Source organism: Eutrigla gurnardus (genome assembly GCF_963514095.1).
Source record: "Eutrigla gurnardus genome assembly, chromosome: 16".
In the NCBI taxonomy this organism is placed as follows: Eukaryota; Metazoa; Chordata; class Actinopteri; order Perciformes; family Triglidae; genus Eutrigla; species Eutrigla gurnardus.
Window position 1 is genome coordinate 11,493,906 of NC_139927.1, and position 20,740 is coordinate 11,514,645.

Below are 20,740 nucleotides of genomic sequence, written 5' to 3' on the forward strand. Positions count from 1 at the left end.
GCAGGCTATTTTCGCATGCTAGTTTAGAAGGCTAGCTTCGCTAGTTAGTTTAGCAGGCTAGCTTAGAAGGCTAGCTTCGCAAGCTAGTTTAGCAGGCTAGCTTAGAATGCTAGTTTCGCAAGCTAGTTTAAAAGGCTAGCTTCGCTAGATAGTTTAGCAGGCTAGCTTCGCAAGCTAGTTTAGAAGGCTAGCTTTGGCACTTTAGCCATGTTTTGCTATGACTTGCAAATTTATTCATTTATATATTTAGTTATTTATTCATGTATTTATTTACTTGAGAGGGGCAACACATGCAGGCATTGATGCAATATATGCAGGACATAGCCGTAGCCAATTCGCAGACCTTCTGTCTGGGTTTAAGGTTAATTAATGGATAAATGAATCGATTTATGTATACAAGACAGTTTAAGTGTTCATCTCCACAGTTTAAGGGGTTTCTATTATTTTGATCTGAATCATACCTTGCCTCATTGCGTATTATTTATGGATTATCTGAATGATATAAGAGGCTTTTAAGAGAAAGACACCTTCTTAAAACCAGGGACAATCGTGACCGCTTATTTTGAAGGGCTTTTCAAGAATATGTAAATCCTTTCACTCTTTAAAGCCAGTCAGGCCTCCCAGTTTACCACCACAACTTAATTTACAGACTATGTTTTTCCTATATCTATAGGTACAGTCATAAGGAGGTAGCACTATAATTACACAGGTGAGGGGAAGGTATTTAACAGCTCGTTTAATATATTACTGCTGATAGATAAATTAAAATACACAGTCATGCTGAAAGCTCCATCATCGAAACCATCTATTAAGGGTACATTAAATATGTATAAATGTATAATAAAATAAAGAAACCTGCCTGGAACCTTTTGAATCAGCACTTCTAATGGATTATTTAATAATATAGTCAAATCTTGAATAGTTTTTTTAATATATAAATGTGACTTTGGTTGCATTACTCATATTTGGAAAGCTATCTGAATCTATCTTTCTGCTTACCTTTTTTTTATTCAGGTGGACTTTGATGTGAACCTGCATTTGCTCTGCACACAGCAGAGGTACAGGTTATGTAACAGCACGGAGTCACAGGGCGACCAGCGATATCTATGTGAAGTGTGCAGGTGAGCATTGCTGAGCAGTGATGATAAATGAGTCTGGGGTCAGATAGGTGGACGGTTCTCGCGTGAAGCTTTGTGAAACAAGCTGTGAGCAGCCTCCGTCTGCCGTGTGACATTTCCGTGGCCTCGGATGAGCTGCGTGTACATAAAGTGCTGTCCCATCACCTTTCCCTCCCGCAGGTCCGACCTCACGCTACTGGAGGCTGGCTGTCAAATCAAATGTTTTCTGGGCCATTCAGCCTGAAATGATGAAGCTCCTGGGCGCTCATATTTTTTTCATGACTGCCACAGATGTTGTGAGTCTTCAAGGGCAGTTTTTTTTTTTTTTTTTTAAGAATTACAGACACGCTGAGGATGATGTTTAGCAAATGCCCTGCTACTGCATCCTCTGCACTTTATTGAATGTGGACGATACCACAAGAGTATCGATACTGAGTCTCGTGCATGCATGAGGCCTTTCTTGTTACTTCTCCGTGAATCACTCATGCATATTAAAACAGAACATTTCATCGGTAAATATTTATGGTAACTAATAAAAGTGTTAATGTGTCCAGAACTGATTGAACATAATGACACCAGCACTGAGTGTAAAAACAAGACTTTGTATTGGTGGCATCAATACATTTGGTATTGATCTGCCCACCAGCAGCAGCAGGACCACATGTCAGTGGGTTTCTTTGTCTGTTAGTCTTTCTTGTCCGTTCCAGTGATAGAAATCTGCATTATCTATATTTGTGCTCCCCAGAGGCTGAATCTTGAGCATAGACTTCAAGTTGTGAAGAATAAATATAAAAATACAAAAGGCATGATAATGATGAGGATGATGCCTTTCTTTTTTTACAGTTTGGGTTGTGTTGTGTTTAGGTCAAAATCTAAATTTTTTCACACATGATCATAATCTGATTAAACTTCCATTCAATTAGCTGCCCCACATTCACGCTCCCCAGTGGATGAAGCTTTTTAAAGAAGCTCTAGAGATGGCAGTAGCTGGTCGGTCCACTGTTTTGGACTAAGAATATGAGAAATCTATAATTTATCTGAGATGGATGTCCATAACATTTTGTACAGACTTTCATGGGCCCATGATATCTTATATATATTGGACACGTATGCCCAGAGTATGAACTCAGCAGAGTTATATCAATATCTGGAGCTTTAGACTTTAATGCTGTTGTATGTTTTATTCAACCATTTTTGCGTTCCTTGTAATATAGCTATAAACCTCTGGCTTTTTGTTGCTGATGGAAGTTACATCTCTGTTTATCTGAATATAAAAATATTTCACTAATAGCTATTAAGGTATTGTGAATAAAACAGGTTTTGTCAACACATAACAATGGCACAAAACTTATTTAAGACAGTGCCGCAAGAAATTACATTATAGAATTGTGTATAACACACCCATGAGCCAACATATGTGCATCACTTACGTGCCAGCCATAATCTAGAGGGAAAAAAACGGGGCCAAAAGATTTCAATACTGTCATGACACTGAACACAATATGCTGTCTTTGACACACTGTAGTGAGAAAGCTGCCAGTTTCAGGTGCATCCACCAGATCAAATAATAATAATTAGATAGATAGATAGATAGATAGATAGATAGATAGATAGATAGATAGATAGATAGATAGATAGATAGATAGATAGATAGATAGATAGATAGATAGATAGATAGATAGATAGATAGATTATTTTATTAATTTGTAATGAATAATAAATTATTGACCTTTAATAAAGCGGATGATTAAAAAAACAGATACATAAAAGTGAGTGAATACATGTGACGTGGATGATTGTATTCAATTAGATAGTTTAGGGTGTCGTGTGGATGTGTGACAAAAATCAGATTCTTAAATCAGATTTTCTTTTTTCTGTTAGTTTGAAGGTTTTGAAAATCCTAAAATTGACATGATACGCACCAAGGGGCAGCAGCCACATGGAAAGTGATAGTGCATGCTCTAATTTTAAGCAAAGTGAGGCCACAGAGGGGAAAAAACACTTTGGCCCCACATTCAAATCCTCTGGTCTGTCTGGACTTGGATGCCCCCTGCTGTTTATCCATGATGGACACAGTGGTGCCTTTATTGTCTTCTGGCTCGTAACTCCACTATATTTTATCTGCAGAAATAATAACTTGTGTAATTTAAGTAGGTGGGAAGACAGAAGTAAAGGAGCACTACTACTGCAGTTTTCCACATCAGTTATAAAAGTGTAGCTTTAGACTCAAATAGTTATATTAAAAGTGGATTCAATGTGGCTGTGGTCCCTATGAGGATCTGGTAGGATCTTAGTCCTGATCCAAGTACACTTTAATATAATTTTGGCTTGCATGATACATGTACTGCATGTAACTTGTAGATTTGGTTGTAGATTTACTTTTAATGGAAATTTCTACTGATGAAGAGGAAATCCAGAGCACCAGAACAAATCCTTTGTTGAGGTCTCCAAGGTCAAGAATTAATTCATACCTCAGCTATTTATTTTTTATATTTACTTAACTCACACATACATATCAATAGGTTATGTGTTGTATTAGATTAGCAAAGTCAAGTTATCATTTATTTATTTCATGAGTTGTTTTTCAATTGAATGAACATTAACTAAGGGGTGGGGGTCGTACAAAACAGCAGACAAATTAAGCATTCATATATATAAATTAGCAGGTTGTATATATAGATTGTAAATAAAGCAGTAATTTAATAGGTTTCCTATAATTTAGACACTTGAATGGCGAATTTGGCTTCTGCCTTGACTCGTTTCCCTAATTTCCGACAGGACATGAAGGCAGCGCGTGGTCTGCGCAGCGGTCAGCTGACCTGAGTTGTCATGTGGCCTTCACGGCAGTGGGGACATCATCGCGCAGAGGAGTGAGGGAATAACAAACTGGCTCACTTCAAACACAGGCAGCCTGTTTGTCGTCCAGCATGGCGTGGACTAAATACCAGCTGTTCCTCGCGGGACTTATGCTAACTACTGGCTCTCTCAACACATTATCCGCCAAGTGAGTAGATTGAATGACGATTTCTCTTCTGGTGTCATGCGTTTGTTATTAAAGTTTCACTGTGGGGCAATTCGCTCGTAAAACACGTAACTGGTTGAATGTAACTGAGATGGCTAATTGTTTAGCTAGTTAATCGAGTGTGTTTCATAGTATTAGCATGTCGTTGTATTATTAACTCCTGCTGTACGTGTTAGCATGTAGCGCTAACTGGCAACACAGCAAGCTAACCTATTGTTAGCTCGTTAGCTAAAACAAACATCCTTATCGAGCTGTAAGTGTGATGGACAGGAAGAGAGACATTCTAATCGGTTATTGACGCTATTAGATTGCTGCCAGGAAGCAACTCGTGATGGGATGTGACTCCATCAAATTACTTCGTTATTGTTATCTAAAGTGCTTACACTGCTTCTGTGGCGGTGTAATGGCATTATCATGAGCTGTCTGATTTAACACGCATGTTCGGACAGGAGGCAGGTAGCCTTGTTCAGTCTCCTTTCTAGGTCACAGGTACAATACCAACCAGGACTTTCAGAAGATAAATAAAAATCTAAGTTACATCTTGTCCAAGCAATAGTCCTAAATCCAAAGATATTCCTTTAATTAATTCAATTAAACAGAGGGAAGCAGGGAACAGTAACATGTTTTGCACATTCCTTCATAATCAAACAATTAAATGGTTGTCTAAATTGGTGGTGATTCATCTTTTATATATATATATATATTTGACTCACAGTTATATGAAACTGTAAAAAAAAAAATCCTCACTTTTACATCCTCTCTCAAATCCAGCTCTTCAACTTCCCCAAATTATCTGTGATGTCAGCTTTCTGGTGCCTGACTTTTTTGTCAGCTAAACAAAACGTTAAAAAAAAAAAAACTGTTGAATGAGTCGTGATTTGAGTGCTGAGGCGGCAGACAAGGCAAGTTGTGTCACGTTGCTCGGAGAAGAATATCAGCAACTTGCAGGTAAAGTTTCAGTCGCAGTCACCTGACAACAGCCTCGTCACGGAGCCGCCTCACTGGGATTACACCCCGACTACCTGAGAACACACACGCCGTAGGCTGATAGTTTTGGTTCATGTTCCCCGTTTCATTTCATGCACCACATTCACGACACTTAAGTCACAAGCTGTGACTACAAATAAACGGGAACAGTCCTAACAGATCTGGATCGAGTTTCCTTCTCTGTAATTAAGGAGCTCAGACGTGATGGCGTTTGAAGAAAGTGCTATGTCATCACCGCATTCCCTTGTCTTGCATTTGGAAGCAGACAGGACAGCTCACGTGCTGGTCATGCTTCCTCTGACTGTCAGTGGGTGACGTTGACTCAAGTGCACATTAACTTCATGAATGACTGTAGAGTACTTTGTGTTCGGGAGCTGTGAAACATACGTACTCTCAAAGCATTAATCTTCCTCAGGTCAGAATTTATGAGGTGGTTCAAAGGCCGGCGTGCTATGAAAGAATCCAAACGAGACACAAAATTCAGTTCTAGACTCACAAAGTCGATTTTTTTTGTTTGTGAAATAAATGTTTTGTCTGACCAACAATTAAATATGAGAAATTAAATATTAGAAGCTTTAGCAAGCTCAAGACCAAAGCAATGAATTGATTATCAAGTGCTGATTCTTTTGTGTTTTTGTGTTTCCCCGACTGTGAAATATCAATAATGAAGTTGTAATAAGGTCTTTTTGTCCCACAGATGGGCTGACATGTTCTCGGCGAAGGGTTGCCACGATGACCCTGAACATGCATTTAGTCACCCGTTTGTACAGGTACAGTGATGAACTGCACTTTATAGCAATTTATTTTGCCTCCGCACCACATTGGAGAAAGAAGGCTGGTTATCCATCCTCAATTATTAAGTGCCAACCAAAATGTGTCTGTAGTAGGGGCTGGGTAATAAACGTCTTATAATGTTTTCTCTATAGTTCAATTAATAAATAGTCTATATAATATAACCACATGGTTTAGTATACTGCTGTGTGGATTAAGAGCTTGTGCAAAATGAGTTTCAAGTGGAATTCTAGAGAACAAAATGAATACATTCAGCTAAACACTGACTGTGTTTACACTGTGTTTGATCAGACTTTGTCATTTGCTTGTCATTTGATGTGTTTCCGCTGAAGGACGATAAATCATCATATTGAGTTATCAATATACACATTTATCAAATACTGTCAAGAACCGAAGTTCTGACACAGCTGCTTGTGTTCAGACAACATTTAACTTTGGCTTCTTTTAATAAACAAAACAATCTATTTTGATGGAAACGTTTACTCAGTGACACCCAGCCCCGTTAACAGGAGCCATGAAACAAAACAGTTCAACGTTCTGCAATCAGTGTTTGTTTTTCTCAATCAAAAAACGAATTCTAATCCATTTCCTGTCTGTGTCTACCCGTCCAGGCTGTGGGTATGTTTCTGGGCGAGTTCAGCTGTATTGCGGTTTTCTACATCTTACTTTGCCACGACAGACGTCGTCCCGAGCCCAAGATGAACCCGGGCCAGAGCTTCAACCCTTTCCTCTTCTTCCCTCCCGCCATGTGCGACATGACGGCCACCTCCATCATGTATGTCGGTGAGTGATCTTTCATATCCTTTTATCTGTTTCGGGAAAAGTGCTTTTTGCTCACAAGCTTGTTTCAGGTTGTCAAAGGTCACATGTAATGACTCGAGTCCCGTTGACCAAACAGACTTATCTAACCTCTGTTTAGAGAGTCTGTTGACTCTCGTTGACGTCGTTGTTTCTCAGTGTCACTTTTGTGTGTTTTAATGCAGCTCTCAACATGACCAGCGCCTCCAGTTTCCAGATGCTGCGTGGCGCTGTCATCATCTTCACGGGTCTGCTCTCCGTGGCGTTCCTGGGGCGACGCCTGCTGCCCAGTCAGTGGCTGGGCATCTTCACCACCATCGTGGGTCTGGTGATAGTGGGCCTCGCCGACTTCTTCAGCGGGCACAAGGACGACACGCACAAACTCAGTGACATCATCACAGGTGACACACTAGAGGATGCTTGTACAAGAGATCAAACCTACATGAAACCAAACCACATTGAAAAGTCTCCCTAAAAGAAGTAACACTCCTCTCTTCTGTCGAGCAGGAGACCTTCTGATCATCATGGCTCAGGTCATTGTTGCAGTGCAGATGGTCCTGGAGGAAAAGTTTGTCTACAAACATGATGTCCATCCTCTCCGGGCCGTTGGTACTGAAGGTACAGCGGTTACATTCAACACGCCAAAAAAATCTTCCACGCGTGAAATAAGCCGAAGTCCAGAGTTTCCAATGTTAAAGTAAATACGGAGAAACGCAAAGGTCAAACGTAAAATGATGACAACAACAGATAGTTGCGTCATTGTTTTCTGACAGATAAGAGTCACCTTCCATCTAAGAGGAAGAAACTATAACTATATCTATAATAGAGAATTGAAGATATTCCTTTGACCGGCGAAAGGACTTTCAGTGTTCAAAGAGTTTGGCCAAAAAAATTAAAATTGTTTGCACGAATCATAATTTTACATTATCAATGGATCACATTGCTATGTTTAACGTGAAAAGGACAGTGATGAACCCACCGAACTACAGCACCTTTCAGTCCTTCAATTTAGTCTTTCTGACTGCAGCTGTACGCTGAAAACACACCAGGCAGCGGCTCGGCGCATTAATTACATCGTCAACAATTCTGCATGTTAATGTCATAGGTCAACATGACACAGGAGTCACAGAACTCATTGTTGCTTGATATATAAATGTTCTCACTTGCCACCACATCAACTTTATTTACATATATATATAACTTTATATATTTAAAATATATAATCCAACGACCACCTTCCAAAATAAATGATGAAAAAAGTAATGTGAAGAAAAAATGTCTGCAGTACATCCGCAGCCCACTAGGTGGCACACCAGCGGGTGAGAGAGCTGCTACAGTCGAATTAAATTCTGTTCTCTATTTCCAGGTTTCTTCGGGTTCTTCGTCCTGTCGCTGCTTCTCATCCCGATGTATTTCATCCATGTCGGAGACTTCGGCACCAACCCTCGGCAGGTCCTAGAGGACGCGCTGGACGCCTTCTGCCAAATCGGCCACGAACCCCTCGTCCTGCTGGCCCTTCTGGGCAACACAGTCAGCATCGCCTTCTTCAACTTCGCCGGGATCAGCGTCACCAAAGAGATCAGCGCCACCACCCGCATGGTGCTGGACAGCCTGCGCACGCTGGTCATCTGGGCGGTGAGCCTGGCGCTCGGTTGGGAGCGGTTTCAGGGTCTGCAGGTACTGGGCTTCCTGGTGCTGCTAATTGGTACGGCGCTCTACAACGGACTGCACCGCCCCCTGCTGGCCAGGTTACCATGCTGCACTTGGGTGGGGAACACAGAGGAGGAGGTGAGCCCGGGAGAAAACGAGAGGCTGCTGGGTGACGGCAGGGTGCAGACCGCTGACGAGGACTAACTGCTGGACTGTCAAAGACATTGCACCTTTTAATGAATGCTGTCAGCGATCAGTTCTCTTTTTAATGATCTTTATTGTTCACACATCAGATTTGAACTGACCTCGCACGATGTTGTAATATGTGAGAGTGTATATGCTCTTGTAAAGGGAAAGAGTATTAATCTTCTAATCGCGCAAAAACATAAGTTCCCAAATTGTTCAACTGCTGCGTCAGAGAAGCAGGTGCAGTCTGAGGGAGTTTTTCAATTACAATCCTGCTTTTTAAGGGATTCATTGTAAACGGACAGTTAAACCATGACCTTATGAAAAACTAATCAAAAATATTATACAATAGCAAGTCTCAACATTTGCTCCTCACCATCTCGCATATTTTTTATTCTTTAAAAAAAATACTTGAACTGACTTTTTTTTTTTTTTTAAATCACTAAAGCACAACATCCTGGAAGTTTTATGCAGATTTTCTTAAACTGATGTTTATGATGATTTTTTTTATTTTATTTTTAGCGTTGCTGAATGATTCTGCCAAAAGAAACGGGTGTTACACATTTTCTTTTCATTTTTAATTATTTTTTTTTATCTTAGTTTAGTTGAATGCAAAAATGTGTGCAGAAAAGCAGTTTTAAAAGAATACGTCTGTATATTTGCTCTTTTAAATTTGTGTTGATTTATTTATACAGATGGACGTCTGAACTCCAACACTTGTAAATTGTAAATCCCGCTCCCCACCCCCCCCCCCAAAAGGCTGTAAACGTACACTAAGAAAAAAAAAAAAAGGGAACTGTCATTAAATCGTACTTGAATGGTGTATTAGCAATTTTACTCGGGTCTGTGACGACCTGCAGAAAGTTGCAAGGTCTGTGACGAGATGTGATGTAATAACAAATTAAAACATGTCTATGCTCCATGATTAGATACAACATTGTGTTTGTGGATTAATGGATTAGTTGATCAGCGGCGTTTTATTTAATTGATTTATCATCACAGTCATTAACTAAGCAAATGTGAAAGATTCTGTTTCCAGGTTCTGAAATGTGAAGATTTGCTTCTGAGTTTAGATTGGATGGATCCGACGGAAAAGGAATGACAGTAATGGTATCTGATGATGTAATGAGCAACATAAACGTGGTTTTAAATGCATATATGTTAAATATACATAACCTTTAACTGTAAATGTTTCTTTTCTTTGCAGCCACACTGGTTGACGTGAAAATTCAGACTAAATTGTGACAAAAATGAGACGTCGGAGCAGAAAATACCAGCTCGGCAAGCAGCCAGTAAAGGTCCAGTGTCACCAGTCCCAACACCAGCAGCTGACACCTGCCTTCGCTTCCTGACGAAAATCGACTTCCTCCCCAAAGACCGGCCCTGTGCTTTAATGGAGGTCAAGGGTTAAACGCAGGAGTCTCCAGAGATCAACACACATGACCCCCTGTTCAGCGCCAGGATCAGGAGGAAGGGAAATGTGTTAATTGACCAAATACACATGAACACAAGTTAACGTCATTGCAGGTAAACGATAATCAGCTGCAAGTGAAACGGAAACATTATAATTAGGATTTTTAGGCCAGTGTGAACAGTGTCTACCTCATTGAAGATGAGGTTAAAAGTAGTTTTATCTTATATATGTAATGCGTCATGTGATTGCAAAATAATTTTAATTTAATAATTGGCTGTTGGCTAAAAAGAAAAATATATATATATATTTTTAGATGTATTTACTCTTTAACTGCTTATGTTCTCAGTCCAAGATCAACGTGAGTGCGTAATACACAACATGGCCACTAGATGGCAGCATTTTCCTGTGTCTGGTTACGGGCTTCTGCTACCTCGTCGTTATACTGAGGAAAGAAACGTTGCATTATGTTTGGGGGACCATGGCCTTGTAGCACTGACGCCATTAAACATGGACATAGATATTTAAATGGATATTAATATGCTTTAGGATTTTTTGTAAATGTCAGCAACCCTGAATTATATGACACGCAAGGGCAAAATCATTTAGGTTGTATTATATTATAGGGACATAACTGGTCCCTGACCACACACTTGAATTATTTTTGTGTTCTTCTAGCAACAATTTTAATGTTATTTAAAAATATTGCTGGGGAAAACTGTCCTCATAAAGCAACGCAGATGTGAAGCAAACGGCGTTTTCGGGTAACGTGTTTATGGCGCAGTTAGACCGAAGGGTTCAGATCTACAGCCTCTGACATGAAAAATAAAATAAGTCCAGGCAGCCCAGAAGACGCTCTTGGGACAGCGTGGAAAAAAACATGTCCAGTAGCTGCTTTTCTGGACAAATTTGTCTCCTTGGGATCCTTCCTCTCCTGGGACAAACTGACCCGCTGTAAAAAATAAAATAAAATAATAATTCGCAGTCCGACGTTGTCGGCGCTCGGGCCCTAATAAGCCTGGGATGGATAATACATTTAGTTTTTAACACATAAAGATGCTTAAGCTTTAGTTGGCTGCAGGTGGACTTGGTCGACATGTGACTGACTGTCCTTAAATGCATCACCATTCATGTCTGCATAAAGACATTTTCGTACCAGGGATGCAGAACAAGTGGAACAAATAATCCCAACGTAAAGCAGTTACGTGTAAGCAATGTAATTTATTTTTATGTATTTTAGATTTTCTGCTATATTTTATTTGATTAAATTATTACAAGACAAAATATATGAAATTATGCTCGGTTAATTAAAAAAAATATTTCAAACATCAGACAAAAATGGCTTTATATGTTACGTTTTTTAAGTTTTTTTCATTCTCCTTATGGCAGCCCGGCAGAGGAGCAGCAGCAGGCCTAATGGTTTGTTATTCTGACCTTTTGTGTTTCCATTAGTCTCCCCTCCTGCAGCATTTAGCTGCTTACAGTACGTGTGATTTAACATTTGCACCCCGGAGCTGCAGAGGCCCGAACCCGCCGCGCGAGAAGCGACTTTAATCTCCTCTAACGTAAACACGTGCTTTTGCTCAAAGGCACCGAGTCACCGTCGTTGTTCAAAAGCTTCCACGAGAGCGGCTCCTTTCGGGCTGTTTACAGCGGAGGGCAGGCCGGCCTGAGTGTGATTAGTCTACCTCTCCAGTGTCCAGCTAATGACCACTTCAGGAGCACGCTGCCACGAAAGGAAACTACACCTGCAATGTTGGACCTTATTTTGAAAGTCTAGCATTTGGTTATTAAGCTTCTCAGATATTTACTGTTAAAGTAGTGACACAAAAAGTGAAGCATGCATTCAAAAGTGCAAAAATATGAGCATCAAAATAAAAGAATCCCTATCAAATACATTTGGTGGAGTAAATGATTTCCCTCCGAATTGTAGGATTGGAGTTGCATAAAGTAGCAGTAAATGAAAATACCACTAAAATGAAAAACTACAGTTGTGCTTAAGTAAATAAGAAAGGCGATTATTGACCCCGGAGAGTTTACACATCATCACCTGTGTTTCTGAGTCGGTGTAACTTATTTACAGCCTGGAGAGAAAGTCAGCAGCTCCAGATGCTTTCAAATAAAAATCCACACACGTTAAAGGCATGAACAATGTGGGATTTATTATATTCTAATATTTATTCGTCTTCCAGTGATCAGATTTGTTCAATCTCAAGGTTGAACGTTTACTGTGTGATTTTTTTCCCTGTCTGCAGCTGCTGCAGCCGCTCAACGTGGACAGCAGCACAAACAGTGGTGACATGTAGGTAAGGATACTTTACGCTTTGTTTTTCTACTCGGCTGCATTTCAGAGGGAAATATATATATATATACTTCTTTTACTACTATATTATATAGTATTAGTATATTTTTTAACTCATATTTGACAGCATACTTTGCATAGAGAAATATTTTGCAGTAAGAAACGCGTACAATTAAAAAATGATAAGATGTTAAAGATTGAACCAGTACTTTGTACAGTCGTTGACAGCAGACATTTAATACACAACCGTGTCCTCAGTCATGTGTGTGTTGCACATCATCACATGGTTTTGTTTAAAGGACAGTTTGAAAGTTCTTCTACATTAGACCTTTGAATGTTTTGTTCTTTCTTTTCTGATTAATCATCTCAAGGCCATTTTTACATACTGTTGATACCATCATCATCATCATCATCATCGTCATATTTCACGTTCAGAAAACAAACACCACCACACTGTGTGTTCGCCTCTCTGCTTACAGGTGGTCTTGTCAGTTGGTTCTTCTTTTCAAGTTACAGTATTTCATTATTATTTGTAGAAATTCCAAAATAAAAACTACTTTTATAAAAAATATATTATATATAGTTTATACTGCATATTTTAATATGGTATTTTTACTTCTACTTCATTTCAGATTTGGCACCTTAAGTGATTTTGTATTTTAACATTTAACTTATTCTGCACACATTTGTTCACTTCACTCATACTATATCTATTTCTTTAAGATCTTCTTTTATTGATTGATTCAAATAGATCATTATCTGTTTTCTTGACTCTGCAACAGTAAAATGATACCAATGTGACAGAAATATTGATTAAATACTAACACACACAATGACAAAAGGCTCACATGGGGCCATTTCCTGCATAATAAAACACTTGAGGTTAAGTGCATTTTGCTGATATTCCAAGAGTAGCGTTTTGAATGCCGGAATAGAGCATTTTTACATTGTTGCTGCTTTTACTCAAGTGGAAGATCAGATTATGTGTGTCTAAAATAACGGTGAGCTAAGATGAAGCGATAAAGTTAGTAAGTAAACTTAAATGTTACTGTTAAGAAAAGAAAGCAGAAGAAGAGACAACACAGATGAAATCATTTGAGTTCATCCCCACCTCAGTGGACAGTCTTGTTTTGACTTTATACACATCCTTCATCCCCCCCCCCCCCCTCTGGAAATGGTGGCAGGGTGCCATACAGAAGGCTGTGTACAATGGCCCAGGTCCCATTAAATCTGCGAAAGTTCCTTCCTGAGGCAAACATTGCCAGAAATAGTAATCTTGGCTCGGAGCTGGAGCCTTCCAGAGGGGGAGCAATAATTCTCAGTGTAATAATGGAAATCATTTAATTCTGTCCTGCAGCCTCTGATCCAGCTCGAGCTGCGGTCCGAGGTGCTCGTTCGGCCTTCCTCCCCCCTCCGAGAAGGCTTCCTGAAAAACACGCAGCCAGCAATCAGGCGACAACAATGGGCCCCCGTCAGACGCTTTAAGCTTTCAGGTAGTCGGCGGTGCACAGCAGCGCTTTGTTTTCATTCGCGGTGACTCATAAAAGCTTTGGCTTTTCACTTTTGTGTTGTTGGTTACCTCAGAGTGTATCTGGAAAGCAGAGCCTGATTAATGAATGGGAAGTGATCATCTCTGTAACAAACCAACATGTTTGTGGTCTTTACTCTACAAAGAGAGTGCAGCTGCAGTTTATTTAAGTCAAAGCATCACCAAGATGTACTCATTCTGCAGGGAAATGTCCTTGTCTATTGTTTCATATTATATTGTTAATTCAGCTTGGCGAGCTGTTTGAACTTCTTTCTCTAGCTGGTATGTGATGTAGGTGTGAGGCTCCTACAGTCCAATTCTGTCATCCCGCTTTTCTGAAAAGCATTCGATACTTTTACCTCTTCGGGTCTATTTCATCTTTAATAATTCCTTTGGCAGGATAATGTTTTATTTCTGTCAAATCTTAATCTTTCCCTCCAGCACGTAGTATAAAGTAGCCGTGAATGGAAATACTGGAGTAAAGTTAGTACTGTGTGAAATTTGATATAATCCAGCCGAGTTTCCACTGGATTATAATGCATTACCGTGTTCATCTAGGCTGTGGGGGAAAACATGAAAATCAAACAACTGAGTTAACAATTTATTTAGATGACAACAGCTTTTATGTCAAAGGACGATATTCAAACTACTTCAGAAAAAAGAAAATCTGATTTACTTATTTTTTGTAGGAGTTTTCTATTGTTGAAGACAGATTGATGTCTGGAGAAGTTACAGTCCCTTAACCAGAGACAGGTCATGTGGCCTGCCATCATTTATACAGCTCCACAGAGGACCGGCTTCAAAAGAGAAATAAATGTGAATAATAGTATCCACCGGGGCTCTGGCTGAAAAGTCATATTTCAATTTTTACAGGTGATTTGTGGATAAAACGTGAGGGTGTTTTTTTTTTAAGAATATTCAATGTTCAGACCTAAAGGATTCAGCTTGAATATGAAACAATTTCAGGTTGTTAAGGATACACGTTAAATCAAGTGGTGGGTGCATAAACACACACAGAATATAAAAACAAGGAGATTAAAACAATCACTTCATCTAATTCCTCTGATTCCTCCCCGAAAAATAAATAATACGTTCATTCTGCTGCTCTTTCTTTTTAAATGTCACTCTGTAATTATTTTCAGTTGAACGGAGATTTAAAAAAAAAAAATGTGTATATAAAGTGTGTGTGTGTGTGTGTGTGTGTGTGTGTGTGTGTGTGTGTGTGTGTGTGTGTGTGTGTGTGTGTGTTGAAAAGCGGTAATCAGTAACTGTATAATATAATATAATATAATATAATATAATATATAAATATATGTATGTATATATTATTTGATGATCGCAAACAAGTAATACTCTCCTGAAATATGGATTTATTTCAAACTGTAGCTGGAAAAGTTTGAACTTGAGTGAATCCCAGCTTGTCACAGCCGCGTTAAGCAGCGACATAACTGTGCAAAGAGGCTGATCTGAGGCCTGTGTGTGTGTGTGTGTGTGTGTGTGTGTGTGTGTGTGTGTGTGTGTGTGTGTGTGTGTGTGTGTGTGTGTGTGTGTGTGTGTGTGTGTGTGTGTGTGTGGGTGTTTTTTTCTCCAATGCTTCCCACTGAAAAGCTCATCAGCACCTGAAATAACTGGAGGCGTGCTGCGTCTGCTACATCCTCTTCCCTGGATTGTTTTGACTGCGTGATGGAGGGCAAACGTTAAATCTCTCGTTCTAATTTTAACCCGGAAAAGTGTCACTCGAAAAAACAGCATGATAGGAGGCGGTCAGGGTCATCGGCGCTTCCGGCCGCATGAATCAGGACTTAAATGAAGGCGGGCTGCGGAGGCCTTTGTTTTCAACGCATGCGATCGGAGAGTTTGGGGGAGAAGGGCGGGGGGGAGGAGACAGATATCAAGGCACGACAGGGGGAGAAAGCGAAGGAGTTCATTCTAATTGACAGTTACAGAAATACATACCCGGTTATTATTGCAAATATAGTTTAAAGCAAAGACGAATTAATTCACACTGCAGGAAAATAATAATATTAATAATTTTTATTATTTTTCAACTCGTTATTGGCCAGAACCCAACGTGTGAATCTGGAGGGGCCTCGCGGATGAAGTATCGCCTCTGAAGTTAATTGTGTTTTGCTTTTTCGAGGGGAATCGGTTTCCTCTGTTTATTATGAGCATGGGGACGGATTTGCGTCACCGTGCAACTTGCGGGTCGAGATAAAGTTGCACAAATATTGAAAAAGGGAAGTTCTAACAGTCATTATAAAAGTCCCCCCTCCTGCGCTCCGGAAGAAATAAGGATTTCTGCTGCATCCTAAAATACTAAAACAGGTTCTATTTCGGGGGCGAATCCAGCAGGAATATCCGCTCATTTAACGCGAATCACGGCCCATCAACAACAGGATGAGTGGAGCTAATAGAGCCTCTCCTGTGCTCGGGGTCATACCATGACACGGCGATTCTGCGCACTTAATTATTCGTTATTCCGGTTTTATATAATCGTGTTTTTCGATTCGTTTTTTTTAAATCCGGTTTTTCAGGGCAAATGTTTGTTTTTGAAAATAGTTCTAGAGATTATTTATTTCCATTAAACAAAAAAATGGAAATTAATATGAGAGTTAATGGGTATAATGTGGTTTTGTGTGTGCGCGGTGATGGGTGGGGGCTCTCTTTAAGTGATCAATCCGTCATCTCGGGATCAAAATTGCTCCGAAGTCCTGTGTGTATGTCAGTGTGTGTGTGTGTGTGTGTGCGTGTGTGTGTGTGTGTGTGTGTGTGTGTGTGTGCGTGTTATACACACACATCATTCTCGTTTGCAAGGGCGTGATGAGAGCGAATGCAAAGCAGCCATTGGCTCAGAAAGCAGCCAATCGGTGTCCGCGGAGGAACTTCTGAGTGGAACTGAAGGGTTTGGATTTCAGAGTTGGGAGAGCGATTTTGGCACTGACGCAAAGAGGACGGTCATCTATCCACCTAAAAAAACAACGCCATCCTTGCTTCTTCTTTCTTTTTTCTTTTTTCTATTTTAACACGCCTGTCCGTTTATACCCTCTTCTGTGAAACAATAAGACGCATTAGAGGCTGCGGGATGTACACGGCCGGGCTCAACCCGTTTTACGCGTCCAATTTTAGCCTCTGGTCTGCGTACTGCGCGGGGGGCTTCGCTGTGGATACCATGAAGAAGCCTTCGTTTTGCATCGCAGACATTTTGCAGGCGGGAGATGCGGAGAACATCCCGGGATCGTCGGCTCTCATGGTGCACATGGGACACCACCACCACCAGCAGCAGCACCGCGCGCAGCACGGCCACGCCGGCGGCTCGCCGCTGCGTCCTTCCCCCGTCGCGCCCGAGCCGTCGCTCTACGGCGCGAGGGTGAGTCCCGCGTCTCCTTACAGCAGACACGGACTACAGCTCACGGCGGTCTCCAGGACGGCGTTTAACTCCCAGCAGGCCCCCCCGCCCTCGAGCAAAGACCTCAAGTTCGGAATTGATCGGATATTGTCGACGGACTTTGATCAGAAAGGCAAAGAAAAGTCGTCGTTAAGAGGTGAGAGGAGAGATTATTATGAGACAGACAGATATGTGTTTACAGCGAAGCTTCCTGTCATGTCAGCCAAAGAAAACAATAAATAGGAATGTGTTTAATGGCCTCATAGTCCTTTTTTATTTTAAGTGATAAGTACCACAAGACAACCACCAACTAGTGTAACGGCAGTACCAGTTTATTACACACTTGTTCTCAGAATAATAAGAGCCCAAATAGCCTAATAACATGCACTTTAAGGAGCCCTGTGGGGAAATCCTCTGCTCTTTTGCCCCCCTAACCAGAGAGGTCAGAGGTCAGGATCAGCTACAAACAGCTGGCAGTTTACTCAGAGACACTTTAGCGGTAGCACTTGACTTTGTGCGATGGTCTCTCTAAAATCCTAGGCCGTCTTGCCCCAGTGTGACTCTTTGTTTCCTGACTGAAGCCCATCATCTCTCGCTCTGTAACAGATCTCACGTCCATCGTTAGCTCGAATCGTCAGTCAGGGATCCACGTCCCCATTCAGCCTCCGGCCAGCCAGTACTTCTCCTGCATAGACCCCGGGATGAGCGACGCGTCCTCCATGATGAGTTCACTAGGCAGCAGCAGCAGCAGGCATTCAGGCCAGCATCAGTTTCAGGACACCTTCCCAGGTAGCCACCGCATGTAGGACTGTGACCCGACAGGAAACTGGCCCCGTCCAGCTCCTCTGTTTTTGGGGCCGTCAGACGCCCTGCAGTTAATGCTCCTCTGGTTTCTCTTCTCATTTCTGCGTTGACCTCATGTCCCCCCCCCTGTGCCTTCTAGGTCCGTACGCCGTCCTCACCAAAGACACGATGCCACAGACGTACAAGAGGAAGAGGTCGTGGTCGAGGGCCGTGTTTTCAAACCTGCAGAGGAAAGGGCTGGAGAAGAGATTTGAGATCCAGAAATATGTCACCAAGCCGGACAGAAAACAGCTTGCTGCGATGCTGGGCCTGACGGACGCTCAGGTAAGAAGCCCAACGCACGTTTAACCTCCACATGTTTGAAGAAGCAGGCCGAGAGGAGACAGAGCTTCAGAATAAATATGCAAGAGAGCTTCCTTTTTATTTATTTGCAGAATAGATGATCAGATAAAAATAGATTATTTTTATTATTATTATTTAGTTTAACTCATTGAAATTGTTGTATTTAATTTTTTTTGTATGTGTCTGGTTTTGATGTAATTTCATCATCAGATTCCATGGTGATGTTGTAGCTGTATTTATTTTATGATTATTTGTTTAAGGACCTCTGGGAGAATAGTTGAGGCGATCCAACTGAACAATAAAACAATGAGACCTCAGGGCTGTAGTCAAGATTTTATAAAGAGGCCATGAGCCCCCTTAACCCCTCCCCCCTTTAAAAAAAACAAATATGAAAATAATGACATTAAGTGTCTTATTGTTGTCATATTTAATAATTCACTTCAACCCTGCGATGACCTCAGTGTCCTCTCTATTGGCTCTGGCCTTGACAGACTAATGAAATTATGTGAAATTATAATGTCCCCCATATATGAAGGATGGTTGCAGTCACGTCCTTTGGAGTAAGAATATCAAACGTGATCCTTAAAGATTCTTATTGTAATAAGATAATGTTATAATGATAATTGACGGAAGAGCTCCAGATCCGAACGTGCGTCATCAGACCTGATTGGCCGAGCCACTTCTCATCTTGAGCAACACAGTTGTTGTTTACATCTCACCCCACTGTGCAAACATCAGGCCACTTACTGTCACAGTGACACGTCGACATGAATGAAAACTCATTTTATTACCATTTATATCTAATATTACACTTTACACTTTGCTTATTATTTTATTCAGGGAAGCAACATATCGGTTGTTTTATAATATAATTGTTGCACTTTGTATGCTGCTGTCTTGGCCAGGCCTCCCTTTGCAAAATAAGTCTCTTGACATAATTGTGATGAGTTGCAGCCTATTTTTTTTTATTTATTACAAATGAGAAGAAAGAGTAAATAAACATGTTTATATCCAAAAGACTTAATATAACTGTGTTTATATGAATATATTTTCTAACACGAGGCCTGTTTTACGGATGAGATTCTGCTCAGATTTGACCTGGAAATTAAAGGAAATGTCAGGAAAGTAAAAACCCCGGATGTGCAAACAGGCAGCAGATGTGCGTCACAGAATTATAGTAAACACGTTGATCTAACGGTGCGCGTGCGCGTGCGTGTTCAGGTGAAGGTGTGGTTCCAGAACAGACGTATGAAGTGGAGACACTCCAAAGAGGCCCAGGCTCAGAAGGACAAGGAGAAGGAGCAGCCGGACAAGAGCGAGTCCGAGTCCGGCAACAGGGAGCACAAAGAGCCGGCGGAGGAGTCCGAGTGTGAGAGCGAGGGGCGGAGCGAGTGCGAGTGCGAGTCCGACGAGGCTCCGGAGGAGAACTCGGACGGACACTCGGACGTTTCTGAGCAAACGAACAAAACCAGCGTGATCATGAACGGCGGCGGCGGCGGCGGAGGGCCGGGGAGCAGCGCGGAGGCGGCGGCCACAGTCACAGAGGCCTCCCCGATACTGATATGAAGGCTTTAATTCATGAACAATACATTATTATTAATATTATTATTATTATTTTGACAGAAGAACGACAGTGATGTTAAAAACGCACCTGGAGCGTCAATTCAATAACACACCATGACATTTGCAACGTAAAGCCAGGCTTGTGCCTGTCTAATTCCTGGGAACAAGTGGAGCAACAAGAAAGTAGGCCCGATTATTTTTATTATGACGCATTATTTTTAGCCCAGACACAAGATGTTCCACATCAAGTTGTTGATTTTTATTTTGACCCCCTGTAAAGGTGACTAATCAACAGGCTATTTTAAATTGAAAAAAAAAAAAATCCCCTCCAGAGTCTCCTTACTGTCGTTTTCCTTTCAAGAGCCTCGTGTGCATCACGTTTTCCTCATCTGGAGGAAATAACGCGGTTGTGAATTTTATTTTTAGGTTATGAACCACTCGTTTCATGCGATAAATGAAATCTCAGAACCCACTGCAGTGTTCATGTATTATTGGTTTTGTCTGGATATATAGATGTGCTATTTTGTTAATAATAATTTGCACTGAAAATATTGTAAATAAAATGTTTCTTTCTTTGAAAATCGCTTTATGATTTATATTATTATTATAAAATATTAAATTCAATTATAATATTATAATTTAATGGGAGCAATTCTCAAGTTGCTCACTCATCAGTATGTACATTATTTGTTGTCAACTGATTTCAATATATATAAATATATTGAATATTTTTTATTTGATTTTATTATTTGTTTTTGAAGAAAAAAAAAAAACCAGCAGCAATAAAAATATTTGCATTCACGGAGGCTTTATAACAAAATTAAATAAATAAATAAAATACAAATTCAGTTG

General features: G+C 40.7%; 2 protein-coding genes across 3 annotated transcripts; both read left to right on the plus strand.

The window, feature by feature from the left end:
* Positions 1-3,961: 3,961 nt before the first annotated feature.
* On the plus strand, positions 3,962-9,488 carry slc35f6 (solute carrier family 35 member F6). Its single transcript, XM_084030317.1, has 6 exons — positions 3,962-4,122; positions 5,825-5,897; positions 6,531-6,702; positions 6,903-7,118; positions 7,225-7,335; positions 8,084-9,488. Exons 1-6 carry the CDS (start codon positions 4,046-4,048, stop codon positions 8,569-8,571), a joined length of 1,137 nt encoding a protein of 378 aa, XP_083886443.1. The 5' UTR covers positions 3,962-4,045; the 3' UTR covers positions 8,572-9,488.
* A 7,190-nt stretch (positions 9,489-16,678) lies between these two features.
* hlx1 (H2.0-like homeo box 1) lies at positions 16,679-20,463 on the plus strand. 2 transcript variants are annotated; one of them, XM_084031271.1, is made up of 4 exons: positions 16,690-17,336; positions 17,786-17,968; positions 18,123-18,307; positions 19,547-20,463. In XM_084031271.1, exons 1-4 carry the CDS (start codon positions 16,877-16,879, stop codon positions 19,889-19,891), a joined length of 1,173 nt encoding a protein of 390 aa, XP_083887397.1. In that variant the 5' UTR covers positions 16,690-16,876; the 3' UTR covers positions 19,892-20,463. The 2 variants fall into 2 exon arrangements, with proteins under 2 accessions (XP_083887396.1, XP_083887397.1); XM_084031270.1 differs by lacking the exon at positions 17,786-17,968 and having other exon boundaries at positions 16,679-17,336.
* Positions 20,464-20,740: the final 277 nt, after the last annotated feature.